At 37.3% G+C, this 14,846-nt stretch overlaps 1 protein-coding gene across 19 annotated transcripts in view; it reads right to left on the reverse strand.

The window, feature by feature from the left end:
• The window catches only part of GALNTL6 (polypeptide N-acetylgalactosaminyltransferase like 6), a 554,330-nt gene that overhangs the window by 37,740 nt on the left and 501,744 nt on the right, over window positions 1-14,846 (reverse strand). For all 19 annotated transcript variants that reach the window (XR_013950458.1, XR_013950459.1, XM_080590199.1 and 16 more), the window contains one exon: window positions 7,852-7,969. Coding sequence is in view for 17 of the 19 variants with exons in the window: in XM_080590199.1 (XP_080446325.1) it covers window positions 7,852-7,969 (118 nt within the window). In the remaining 2 variants the exon portion in view is untranslated. The remainder of the gene's footprint in view (window positions 1-7,851; window positions 7,970-14,846) is intronic.

The raw sequence follows: 14,846 nt of genomic DNA on the forward strand, positions 1-14,846 counted from the left end.
ACTGACTGTGCTATTCATACTGTGAGAAGAGAAAGCTGGGGTTTTTAGCACGAAGGCCTGAGTTGCAAAGCGATTGAGGAAGCTACTTCTTATGGGTCATTTGGGTATTAGCCCTTGTAATTGTCTGAGGCTCTGTACCAGATTGCTTGACAAGCCTGAGTACACTAGCACGAGCAAGGAAGGTTTGAAACCGCCAAAGACAGCAGAAGATCCTGTGCTCAGCTTTCTCCTGTGGACCCACAGACACCCTTGCACAGCTGAAAGCTGCTCATGACCTTTCCCTCGCCCAGCACAGAGTTAGTTAGCTCTTCACTAAGGCACAGGAGCGCTCTGTAGGTGCTTCTGGTGCTTGCTAGCATGTCCGATGAGCAGGCACATTTTGCAGGTTAGTGGCACCAAGCGATAAAGGCACCTGCACTGCCAAATGGAAGCACACAATGTGATGGAATCAAGAGTATTTTAACTCCTATTTCTGTTGTGAGCATATCTCATCAGGTCCCTGAGTGAGCACAGTCCTTCTCAGGGAGTAAATTTACTGATGGTTTAGAAATAGAGACCCAAATAAATGCTCTGCCTTTGTGTCAAAATAGCTCATTACAGCCCCGAGTGGTCTTGCTATGCCACGCTGACTTGATCATTTTTTTTCAAAACCATTTTGTAAAGTTTGCTTCTTAAATGAAAACCCGAAATCTTGTTAACATTTGTATATAGAATCATAGAATATCCTTTTCACGTAATCCCGTGACACCTAATTCTCATTCATAAACATATTAAAAATCATAAAAATGAGAATGTTCAAATCAGGTGGGTAATATAATCATGTAAAAAATATTATTCACCTTTCTGCGAATACCCTGTACATTACATCATTTGGTACCTTTTCAGTGGATACCTCTGTGACTGTCTTCAAATAACCCAGTGCACAGATGAAAGTGCAGACATATATCTACAGTTTGTTGCTGTTTTTTAAATTAAAGTGTTATTTCAAAGACTAGACAAGATATTGAAGTCATTAAGCAATGTTTCTTAGCTACTGAAGCTAAGAGTGGACAGTATAGAAGTTTGACTCAGGAGGATCAGCAGCAGAACAAATTTAAAAGACAAGAAAGCATATATATTTATAGGGCAGTATTACTTTAACTCAGACAATGAGAGCTGAAGTAGACATATACTGCATTTTCTGTAATGCAGTTGGATATCTGTAAAAAAAAAAAAAAAAAAAAAAATGAAAGGAGAAAAGGATTTAGGAAAAAAACCTGTCAGGTATGCTGAGGCAATAACAAGTGGGAGGAAATAACACTTTGTGTTAGGTTTATATTTGATAGATATAAAACTTGAAAATGCTGTGCAGCACCTGAGGTGCACTGTATAGGGTAATTGAAATGAATCTCGGGCTGCCTTGAAGGACATTTAGCAGCTGTTCCTGTTTATCTTTTAGCTTCAGAATGGTTTTAAAGGCACTTTTAATATTTTCCTGGGAAGATCAATTCTGGCAACCTTGTCTTTAAAATGTGCATTTTTATGTCACCTGCACTAAATGCAAAAAATTGGAGAATGGCTTCTGTGTTAAATATTGCAGATCTCCAGTGTACCATGAAAAGAATTCAGGTGGTGTGGGACATTTGGCAAAATGATATCACAACACTGATGCCTCTGTTTATCTAAGAAGCAAGCAATGAAACTCTCAAGATTGCTAATGCCTCCTTCTTACAAAGCAATGAATCTGGTCCACAGCTGAGGTATAAAATACAAAGATGAAACTAGAACAATGCAATTTCAGTTTGGAAAGATCAAAAGAAGAGTAGTTTATGTGTCAGCTATGTACTATATCACAATTTATCTTTATATAGCTCCTTCCAAGAGAATGTGGCAAAACACTTTATAGGGATGGTTGAAAGCAAAAGGCAAGCATTAACGCAAGATTTAAAATAGATTAAGCTGTGGTTTTGTGGCTTTGTTCCTGACTGCAGCTTAGATATCACAGATGCATTTTCTGGCTCTGCTGTACAGCTCTTGTGGGATTTGGGGTGAATCACCCTCTTTTTGTATCACTTCGTCTTTAAAACTAAATGTTGCTTGCTCTTTCTATCTCTTCGCCTTATCTCTCCGGCTTGTGAGTGATCCAGCCCAGGGACTATCTGTAAAATGTAAATACAGTGCACATGAGAATGAGACTCCAATCCATATGCTACACTGTAATCATAATTACTGCAGTAAGAGATTCATGATTTTTCAGCAGTGGAGGATATGTTGCTGGAGAACAGGAACATAAACATACAGCAAATTAAGTAAAAGATTGAGGAGGGACTGAATGGATTTTGGATCAGTCTTCAAAACTAATTGAGAAACATACCGCAGCTGAGAGTCAGTAACAAGACAGACAACAGCAAGAGACACTGTAATGAAAGGAAAAAAAAACCACAAACCACCACCACCACAAAACAGTAAACTGGTGGAAAAGGAATATGAAGTATGTCATGCAAAGCTGTCAGTTTGGTGCTCTGAGCATTGGGCAAGAAATAGAGACTACAAACAGGAGGAATGTACTATCACGATGGGGCTGAAAAAGTCACAGAAAATATAAACACAAAAACATTATGGAATTTTGCAGATACTCTTCCTGAAATGTAAGCCAAGAAACCAGATCTGGCAGTGGTAGAAAAGAAGGAAGAATATTTTATTGTGAACTTTTCCATGTAACGAGAATGCCCAGCTAAATGCAAAAATAAAATAAAAAATTAAAAACAGGAACAATGACTTCAAATGTGCAGGCAGCAAGGTCAGAAACAGCAAAACCCATTTACTCATGATGTAGTGGGATTTCTTGCCAACGACATTAAAACAGTACTGTGTAAACTGGAAATCGATGACTGGATATTTCAACAGAACCCACCAGTGGCTCTCAAATACTGCGCATCTGTACTTCAGTATAGTCTGCAACTGCATTGACAAGTGGTAATGCTCCCCTACTCCCTATCTCCCCCCAAGACTGCCAGCAGTGGAGGGAATTAACAATGAAGACAATAAATAAAGGGATTAATGAACTTGGAGTTGTGTGTCAAAAACAGGGATGGAGAGAACTTGGAAGATGTGTCAGCACAGCTAAGGATAAAAAAGCCCTAGATATAGGTGACTCTCTTCAAAGAGGCTGGGATATTAGCACGATCATTTTTGTTAAGGTATGGTATATGTCTATGACTAAGGAATGTCCAGTGTAAAGGATCTTCAGCAAACACAGGAAATGACTATCTTTTACAAGTCTATATATTTTGGAAATTACTACATAAATAGTGTTTTTCTAGCAGACTTAAATTTGGGATTTCCTAAATAGTGGCTTCCCTGGTTAATGAGAAGGGAAGCTATTAATCAGGTCAGTTCCAGCACTTGAACAGTTTTGCAAGTTTAGCACATGCTGAACAGTATCGTCAGCAAGATATCATACATCTTTTTAATTAAAAAATTGATCCTGAGGTTATGCTGCCAAAAAACTAAAATGCTACACATTATTTCTTATGTAAAAATTAATCTAAGAAACCCGTTAATGAAGAGGTCATATTTTGATACACAGGTTGCAACTGCCTTACCATCCCTCAAATGTATGTCCAAGTGCTCTGATTTGGAAGCTGCAGTTAATCAACACAGCACCCGGTGCAACGACTGTTGCTGTCCTCTGCTGCAACATTACCACGCAAGAGAAAGAGAGAAGTATGTTGTTTTTTGTAGTCAAGGAAATAAATGCCAAGCAAACTTAAAATGCAGCCTTTTTTTTTTTTTTTTTTTTTTTTTTAAACTTGTCCCTGTCTCTTCCTAACAACTCAGCACCTGGAATAGAAATGTGCCTGAAGTCTGCGGAAGTTTCCTGCTATGGCACAATTCCAAACATCACCAAAACATTATAAAGCTTCCTGTATTTTAGAGAAACATTCAATTACTCTGCAGTAAAACTAGTTTCAGTGCAGATTCAGTCTCTTTTTTTCCCCCTAGAACACCCCTCATCATCCCCAAACACACACTAAGAGATTTTTTCTCACACTACCCACCCCCTGTCCCCGTGTAATGAGATAATGCAAACTCCCCCACAGAAAAATACTTTGGGTTAGGAGTATCCTCTACACTGAAGCCTGGTGCCTGTCACCCCAGGTCACATCTAGTGAAACAGCCAGTAAGAAACATCAAAATTGACACTTACCATCCAATCTTCCCAGCCTGACTACCCTTCCTAAATCTGGTTCAACTTTTTTTTGTGTCAGAAACTGCTGCCTGACTCCCCAGACAACGAATTCTCCTGTTATAATCTTCTTATATAGTTTTTTAAATCAGTACTCAAACTCTGCCTTAGCATCTTGAACTCATAAAGCAGCATGGCTTAGCTGTTATTAGTGATTCCTTTGAGCTTGTATGATGACCCTGCACACCAGCCTTTAATTCACTGTGTGTCTGGGGTATGCAAAATGCAGTAGAAGATTAAAGTGAGCACAGCACAGCAGAGCAGGTGATACTAAGTTCACGATGCAGAAGCTGATGAAGCCTTATGTCAGAGGACATCAGGCAAACTATTTTATGGAGTCCTGAGACTAGCAAAGATCTAGCAATCATACTTTTCTGAAAGATCCAATTTCTCTGGTTTTCTAAGCCCATGCTCTGTACTCACAGCTTCCTACCTGCCTTGTAGCCCACACTCCTCTAATTTGAGTTGTGCGGATGACTGTCAATAACTGTGATTCACTAATGCAGACGTCTTTGGTTGAGAAGATGCTTTTCCTTAATATGATCTTGACTGTCAAGTGATATTTTCCCTTTGGTGTGTGAATGTTTCCTGCAGAAGTTTCATTCCAGCATCTAGGATATTTTTCTCCAAATAAAATGAGGCCACAAAATATTAAACATGACATGCACTGTTTCTTTTACATGATGCTATGCTTGGAAACAGTGAAATTGGGCATATAAGCCTGATATTTGAGATACACATTTGCCAAAGATCTTCCTTAACATACCTGTAAGCCTACCTCAAGCACTCAAATCATTAAAGTAAACTGGAGCACTAATTAAAGACGCGCCACAGCTTGTCTACTGTATAGTACCTGGATCTTCTGTTACAATGTTAAGCAGAGGGGTTACAGTAAGTTGTTGATCCATGAAGTGGAGTTTAAAACTCATAACTGAGTAGAAGAACAAAAATGATCCACGAACACTCCTCACTCCAGCTCATGGAGCAGGGCAATCTGTTCGAGGTGAACCAGACACTATTTCCTTCCAGAGAGTCTGTGACAGCTCTCACTTTGGCATGCACTCCCTCATAATTACATCACTGTATTAGAATTAACCACAAAAATCACAAGTCTGACACTGGAAAGATCATGTCATTGGTATGGTATCCATTTATAGTAGCTGGATCACTTATTTATACTTATATAGCAGTGCTCATACAAATGAATCTCAAAGTTAAAAACAAGATTATATGCGAAGAAAATAAAAGGAAGATCATGTTTGTCACTGAGTTTGAAGACCAACCTGAAATAGTTCTCTAAATGTGAACTTTCTTCCACTGTTATGGGACGTTTCAAATTGGCTTCTTTTTGCAGCTTCTTAATGGAATGTTTTTACAAAATACTTGAGATGTAATTGAATTGAAGAAATGAGCGAGAACAGTCAAGTATCTGGTAGTTAGAGATGTTCTGGAGGGGGTTCTTGAGGCAGCATGCTCCAAATAGTCATTTGCCAAGCAAAATAGCATTAACACAAGACATGGCATCAGCAAAGGGTACCCATAAACAATAGATAATCTAGGGAAGATGTCATTTCCTACCCACTCAAGCTGGGTGTTTCACGTGTTGGTCATCTGTTTTTTTCATTGACTTTGTGAATAACAGAGAGATGGCAAGCCCACCACCTTCTCAAGTTTTGTGAATAAAAACTTTGTGAATAAAATTAAACTGACTAATTTGCTCTCATTTAAAAAAGTTTTAAGACAACTGAATCTGTAGCTCTCAATGTAGAAACTGTTGAACCAGAAACCTTTCCCAAGATGACATGGGTAATTCTGGTATAACAAAAAAAGTCTGTTCTGTTTCTCCATCCTGCCTCCCATGATTTCTTCTCCCATTTTGTGTCATTCCAAACAAAACAGCAGTGTTTTTTCTGTAACTCATATCTGTTAAGTTCTTCCAGCAGAAAGCTGTTTCTATTGGCAATTCTTTCTAAGGAGTTTTTTTTTTTTCCTCCTCCTACTTCTTTTAATACTAATAAGAAAGGACAGAGACCCTAAGGTTAGTACATACTAATGAGATGAATCAGGAGATATCAGGAGATATGACTGAAATGAGACCCAGTGTGACACAGCTGCCTCCGAAAAATAAAAAAAAAAGGAATCTATCACTTGAGTAAAACACACTGGGGCAATCTAGTATCTCAATTTCTAGTGCTGTTACCATGGTTTCTATACAAAGACTGGACTGCATTACAATTATATTCTTTGTGATGACAAATAAAAGGAATAGTCGAAATAGGATAATAAAATCTTAGGTGACCTGCCAGAGACTGTTGTTACAGCTACAAGTGACTACTTACATTTGACTCTGAAACAACCTATATGGATAGAACGTAAATCGATATATTCAAAACATGTTTTCCATCTACTGGGTTTCCCTTGCCTTCCAATTTTGTTTTGCTGTGGCGTAAAAATGATTTAGAGAAAGATGAGAGTAGTGCAGTTAATACAAACCATTTTTCTGTTCTTGATAACTCCCATAAAGACAGTCTAGCAGCCCAGTGTAGGGTCGTGCTGTACATTTTATTCCACAGAATGGCCACAGCTTTATTGTTTTAATCACTGTTGAAACTCAGATGCAGCAAGATGTACAATATTAGTCATGGCTGACATATTAAATTTATTTGCTGAGCTTTACACCGTAGGAGTTTGGAAGTAGGTTGGAAAGATCCTGAAGCTAAATGTGAATTCTGATTACAGATCCTTATCCAAACATGTCTGACTCATTTTATATTTTTCATGAAATTCTATCAGCTAATTGAAAACCTGCGCATACAGAGGCCATAAGGTAAAGTTCTTAATTCCATGGGTATACTGGAGCATAGTAAACTGAATTTTCAAAATTAGATATATTAGTCTTTATCAAACTAATGCAAATACCTATTTTACATGTGGAAAGTAGTAAGACTTTCAACTCAGCATGTAAAAGCCAAGTAACTGATTTGAATACAGATGTCCACACAGAGGATATACCATGGATGGTGGTTCATAACCTGGGCACTCAAAAACTCCCCGTCATTACAATTATGTCAATTATCAAAATTGAATTAAAAATCATCCAATTTTGAGAATCTGGCCTGTAGGTAATAGCTCATAGCAGTCGAGCTGGTCTAGTGATTCACTGCTACTGAAGAGAGTCCTCTTTCCTACGAGCTTCTACTTTCACTTCCATCCATTCCCATCAGCTGACCCTACGGAAGCCTACCTCCAGCATGATAGGGTTCAGGAAATGCGTCTGATGGATGATGGTAAGTGGAAAAGACTTGACACAAAGGACAAGGTAAAACTTTGTTCTTTGATGGCGGTAAGCTACCAGATATTTGGAGAAAATTGCACTAAACTGCACGCAGTGATTTTATATGGTTTATGGAGCCTATGTTGATGACATAATTCTGTTTTAAATTAGTGGAAATTTGTAAAGAAAAAGAATTCAAACTGTACTAAATTAATTTTAGTTAAAACCCTAAAGCTAGCGTTAGTTACAGCATCACGATCACAAAGCATATCAGAAATCAAAATCCACAGGCATAAAACCAAACAAGTAAGGAAGACTCATAAGGTCATAAGGTGACTCGATGACTTACCTTAAAAGAGATTTCATACTGCTCTCCTCCCCATATTTCTAATCCCGGATCATAGCCTCCCAGCTCCCAAAACCATTTTCGGTTAACAGCAAATAGACCTCCAGCCATCACAGGAGACCTGAAGAATAAGTAAAACAAACTGTAAATGACAGGAACCATCCTGCTGTGCCTGAAAAATGGAAAAGACTGGCAATGTACGTGGACAAACAATAATGAAGATGCTAGGATCACGTGAATGTAGGTAAATTCACAGTTACCTTTATTATAAACTACATTTACCTTTATTGACCCTAAAATGGACTCCAGTTGAGAAACAGGCAATGTGATATAAGTAGATAGATATAGGGCACGGTAGGCAGTCGTGCAAATTCTCCCTTTTAAAACCAAATTCTGTTCATTGTTAAGTAAACCTACGTAACAGTGAAAGAAAGGGACTCTGGAAACCTGCAAAAGTGTTTAATGTGATCCCTGTGTTCCATGTGAAGTAACTCACATTTGAAAGTGAGTTTTGAAAGCAAGCAAAACTTCTCAATTCAATTCAGTTTCACAGGTGCTGGCTAGAGAAAAGCAACAGTAGATGGTCACAGAGCAGCTGCTGGGAGTTGAACATCTGCTTTTCTACAGGAGCATTTAAAACTCCTAAACTTGGTCTCACAGTGGTGATTTACCTCATAGGCAAATCATTCAGTATTTCCTGTGTTTTCATTTATTCCATGAATAAACATGTGGAATTCAATTGAATTGCTTTAATTCACCCCTTTCCGCAGATAATATAGAAAACAAACAAGTGAACAAGTGGGATACTTAAGATTATAGGATGTTCACAAAAAGTGCATTTTAAATTTATAAGCATGATTTCTTATACTGGACACTATTTTTTTGTTTTAACTACCAAGACAACGATGCTTCTAATGAAGTAAGTACATTGACAGCTCTCAGGAGTTCAATGTTGCTCAATGATTCCTTGATGTTGTAGTGGAAAGGGGATAAAAAGGGTTCTACACTGAGCAGGTAGAAGATAAGCTGAAGAAAGGTCAATCCAACTGCTCAATCAGTTTTGGGTCAACACTTGCCTTGTAAGTTTAGAGCAATGGGCAAAAAGGAACACATTTCTGTTAATGTCTGGTCAGTAAGAGGAAAGATGCTCGTGGTACTTCCTAATCAGAGAATAGACATACAACCAGATAGTATGCTATATGTTTTGTAACACTGCAGCCCCTCTGGGAAAATCATCCCACCTGGGGGAACATTTGTTTTGAATTAATATAGGTGGATTGTTTGTGGCTATGCAAGCACATGGTTCCATTCCTGAGAACTGACTGGCAAATAAAAACTTCATTCTTTGCCACTGATTTAGGATTTGGTACTGAACTAGGACTGATAAGTATTGCAGTAAGCTAGAAGTTTATTAACCGGACATCAAGCTAATGGAACAATGTTCTGCCATATTTTTTCTAATTTATCGCTTTTTATAATGCTATCTTTTATCCAAGACAAAATAGCAAACAGCTGGGTGGCCTCTACCACCATTAGAATCACAGAGAATGAACGTCAGAAAATGATCCTCTCAGCTGCATTCATAGTAATGTAATACATTACAGGTATTTTACCTTTCACTTCTAGTATGTAATCTGAAATATATGTATATATAAAAAAAACATATCTTACATTTTATATTAAGCTATCAATTTTCACAACTAGGGAGCCCTGTTTTTAACAGACTAATTCTGTTTTCCTTTAGAGATTGTATTTCTAAAAGTACACAGTAGCTTTGTGAAACAAAGCTCCAATATTCTAACTGGCAAGGCCATGCTCTGCAACATAGACTGCGTGTTAATACGTTTCACTTTTATTGACATTTCATACCTCAAATATTGACTGTTCTTTCCACATATGAATAAATTCAACGGACTTTTTATTAGAAACCTTCCCCTGGGGATTCTGACTACTACAATACGTTTTCCATTCCTACCGATGTAAAACTAATTACAACATGCCCTTTGTGACTTCAGGTTCTAAATAATCAAAATACAATGTCCTTTTATAAAGATGGACTTGCATGGAAAATACTAAAAGCTAAATCTTAACTGGCAGAAAAAATGAAGTCCCAGAAATCACTGGGGAAGCACAGGTTTTCTCTAATTCTCTTCAGTACTTTACCTTCCTTGAGTATTTCTCTTGACACAGTGGAGAGCCTATGGAAATGGCAATCCCCTCAGGTGAATCAGATAGAAAATGAAAAAAATCAGACTTCAAATTGCAAGATAATTGGCAGATACTTTAAAAGTAATCTGTACATTTTCCAGAGATAGTACTGAGTAAAGAAACCCCTTGTTATTTAGATGATCATTCATGAAAGTTCAGAACATTTATTACAATTAGAAAAACTAACAAACAAGGGATTGGAACAGCAAATTCATATTTCTAGCATTTAAAAAAAAAAAGTTTCACATGATGTTGCCATAGTCATTCCACAGCATGTTCTGACATTTGTAGCTTTGCAGAAAAAGTAATGGGGAGGACAAAACAAGATAGCTTTCTAGTTATTGGAGAGAGATGAGCAATAAGTTGTGTGGCCCTGACCACTTGGCACAGGATATGTATTCCACAGCATGCCACAAGCAGCTACAGCTGAACAGGGCTTAATTTGTCTCCAAAATATGAAGACAAGAGTCCAGTCCTACAATCTTGACTGATATGAAAAGTCCTTTTGTAGTCAATAGGATTAGTCACACAGACAAGAATTGCACTGAGCCCAAAAGAGAAGAATTAATGTCTTGTTTAATGGCTTCTATATAGAAACGTCAAGTACAAAGCTATGTTTGTAAAGGCATTTTTTTTTTCATGGAACATCCTACTCAGACACTTAAATAATCAGACTTGAGCTACTGTAACATAATATTATGTGAGTAATTAGAGTGGGAAGCTGTAAAAAACTTCTAGTCAAACACTTCAAAGGACAAAGACTCCTAAACATCAGAAAAGCTGGAAAGGCTAAGGTTGCTAAGCTTAAAAATAGTTATAAAAAGCTTCCACATAAGAGTACTGCACAAACTCACTGTACCTGGAAGAACAATACTGCTGGTAAGTCAGCTGATCCAAAAATTGCCCAAGAGATCTCCGTTTTCCCAGCACAGATTGGTGTGCTGAGACAAAAATGGAGTATGATTTAGTGATAGTGAGAAAAAAAAAAGAAGTTATTTTTTGCAAAAAAAAAAAATACACACTGCACTGAGAAAAAGGCAGGTAAATGCTTAACAAGAAAAATAACTTACAGATTTAAAAAAATGTACCTAAGGAAATGTAGCAGTAGACTAACTGTAACCAGTGAACAATTTTCTGACTTCTCATAATTTACGTGCAGAGGAAGAAAAGAGATCATCTATGAATTTTCAAAGTCAGAGAACCTCAACCTGCTGGCCATGTTGCTTTTGATGCAGCCCAGGAGGAGTGTGCCCCTCCACCTTAGTGATACCACAGGAAGGCACCTCAGAAGAGTGAATAGATTCAAATACCTCGTTCCAGAGAGCTGGTGCTCTCTGCAGTGATTCTTGATAGTGCACCAAAGCTTCGTCATGCAAACAGCAGGAGCTGATACTAATCCTATATAACAAAAGTTTCGAACAAAACTAAACATTAAAATCTATGCATGTTTAAAGCAAGAGACAGAGATTTGGACACTAACAACGAAATGATGTGGATGCAGAAATAAAACGAACTGAAATGAAGAAGATGAGTTGACCAAGTGGCTAGGAAGTGATAGATACAGTATGAGCTTATAGGTTGCTCCAAAAGACAAATTGAAGGACAATTTCTGTACTGTGCATAGAAAAAGATGACGTAATTGGGATGAATATGGATTAGACTGACATCACTGAATTTTTCAAGTAAATTAAAAAGAGGTATCTTACATATATTTAACTGTTTAAACAAATATGTTGAAATTAGTTTAAAATACACTATTTTTTTACATTGAATATTTCTGTAAGGCACTATTTCCTTTTATCTTACTAACATCCATTCTAACAACATGATTATGAAACAACTTTGCCCCTTATTTGATGAATTTGTGCCCCAGTCTCTAACAAATGCTCACATAGCTTTTGCAAACCACTGCATCCCTGCAGCCCACATCCTATCTTCTTAGTGTGTGTAGGAATGGTATCTTAAAATACATGACAGATCAACTGTGTAAGGAAATGGTCTGTCTTTAAGTTGATTTGCTCCCCATAAATAGTGCCCCTACACCACAGCAGTTCAATAATTGTACATTCAAAGCCCTCACCAAAGTACACTGTAAATTACCAGCTGTTTTTTTTTTTTTATTTTTTATGTAACTGTGAAGTTTTGAGTATTTATAATAAGATAGCACAGCAATTTTCACAAAGTAAACTGAAGGCAGCATTTGCACCACTGTATTCAACTGTGCAGACTCCTACACATCCAGCTGGTTTCAGTAATCTGCATTCTCTAATTAAGCTGCTGTATAAATTTATTATCGCTCCTAATCAGTTTGAATATTCTTGTGTTATTTTTTGTTCCTCTCTATCTTTCTAATGAGTTGTTTGCAAAATCCATCATGTGTTGACAGATTTCATACAGATCCACAGTGTCTCTATCTTACCTACAATGAATATCTACATATATATATATGCATGGTTAATACATTTCTTTCACTGGCACCCAGTAAACTATTCTATAGGTGATAATTCATTTGTGAGATAGGTGTCCTTTAAGAGGCATAGAACAAAGATTTCACCCGTTTACTTCCTTGCCACCTGGACATGGTCCTGGGTAACCTGCTGTAGGTTCTGCTTGTGCAGATGGGTTGGACCACATGACCCCCAGAGGTCCCTTCCAACCTTTAACCATTGTGTGATTCCAGGGAGGCACTATTATACAAGATAGAGATCAAGGCTAATTTACCTGACTCATACTTTCATAGCCTGCATCCCCCCGTGATCAACACACTTTCTACTAAAATTGCAGTAAGGCCTCATTCTAATGCCAAATGCAGTAAATTTCCCATGACCAAGAGCTGTAAAAGTGTTGATAAAAATTTGCATTCTCACATAGCAACCTTTGCTGGAGATTATGAAAGTGCTGCATAGTCATCAAGCAGTTTCATTACAGGTAACCTTTGTAAGTGGCATTATAGCCACATCATTCACTTTAATCTTAAACGTACAAATGATGCTTTGGTATTTAAGCAAACATTTTACTTAGCACATTGCTAAACTTCATTGAAACATCATATTGTAAAAGAGTGATGAACCCTTATATGGGTAATGATGCTGAGGCCCATTTAGCCTTCCCTCCCATATTTAGAAAATTAATGAAGCTCTGGAAGAGGTGGGACAATTGGGTAGAGATGGAAGACTGAAGAGAAGACTTCCTTCTCTTATAATTACCTCTCATAATCCAAGGGAAATCTATCTGTATTATTGCTAGAGGAGATCTACAGTAATCAAACTAAGGAGGTCGGTCAGCAGATATTATCACAAAAGGAAAATGAAATGTTCTGGAAATGTCCTCCTGGCAAAGGTGTTCAGGAGGATAAAACTGAGGAGCAAAAGAACACTGGGAATATTGTGCTTCAAGTTGGACTAGAGACATGAGTCTAAAACACCTGAATCTTGTAAGACTGCTTGTAAGGTGAGCTGAGAGCAGCACTACTGCTGAGCCATGTTCATGGCATGAGGGGGCAGGGATATCAGATATGTGCAGCTCAATAGCTGCCCTAAAACCCTCCAGCCTACTAGTAGGAAGTGAGTAAGAAATGCTAGAAAAAAAAATTCTCAAGCAAAATTTGATGCAATTTTTAATTTACAGTACAGAGGCAAAATATTACTAAATGTCTCTAAAATACGAACTTATATTAGGCCTTCTGGCTTTTAGTAAGGTTTAATTAGAAGCATATCTAAAAATAAAAAAATCACTTTTTTAAAGGATATACTCTTTCTCAACAAGTCAGGAAAAAAAAAGACATTACATCAGACTCTGCATTCAAAGTTAACTCAAGGTCAAAGTTCAAACAGATAAGTAACGTTTTGCACAGCCTAAGAAATTTGCAAGTATGGGAAGTCACCCTGTTTCTGGTTCTTGTAAAAATCCAATTATTTTGATTATGAAGGCCTGTGCCATTCAGCTGAAGGCACAATGAACCTCCTACTATCATCTCTTTTCCCTCTGGGTTATTATGAAATGTGAGACTGACATTTTAAGGCAATGCCACTATTCTAAATTGAGTGTACATCTTACTTTTAAACAGGAAAAATCTGCTCAAGCTAACAAGGAAATCTGTGTCTATGGAAAGTAACACTCAGGTAAATTGACATCTCATTTGAGATTAAACTTCTATTTTCAAATAAGGAACAAGGCCAGCAGCATATCTGTAGGTCATCTCTCTTGGTTGCACAGCAACTCCATCACTGCCTCCCAAGTATTAGGGAATAACAACAGTTCATTAAATTCCAACACTCCCTTCAAGGATGTTCTCTCAGAATATATGGGGGCAGTAGCTCAACAGAATTACTATCCAATTACAATGCTACCTTCTTCTCTTTAGATGTAGAGGTATAAACTACAGAACTATCTTCCTTTTCCAGGACTTACTTTTGCTTTATTTATTTATTTACATAACACAGTACAGCATCATAAGTAAAGTTTAAACTCGGGGAAATTTTTATTAAAATTTGATGATAAATGATTCTTCTTAAAACGTATCTACTGGAGCCCAAACATTTTTTTTTTTTTTTTTTTAATTTCCATAACAGCCCTTTAATTCAAACCTTGTTCTCCCAACATAGATAAATAGATAAATAATAACAACAAATCTCACTGGTTATCAGCCTGCTGTTAGATGTTACAGATGATTTAAGTTTTTCTGATTACTGTAACTCTATGACTGATCTCTATAACTCTAAAGCATTCTGTACTTATTCCAGATTAAAGAAGACTTGAAGGCACCACAGCCCAGAAAGCCAGCTTTTGCA

The sequence above is a fragment of the Anser brachyrhynchus genome, assembly GCF_964034855.1.
Source record: "Anser brachyrhynchus genome assembly, chromosome: 4".
Classification (NCBI taxonomy): domain Eukaryota; kingdom Metazoa; phylum Chordata; class Aves; order Anseriformes; family Anatidae; genus Anser; species Anser brachyrhynchus.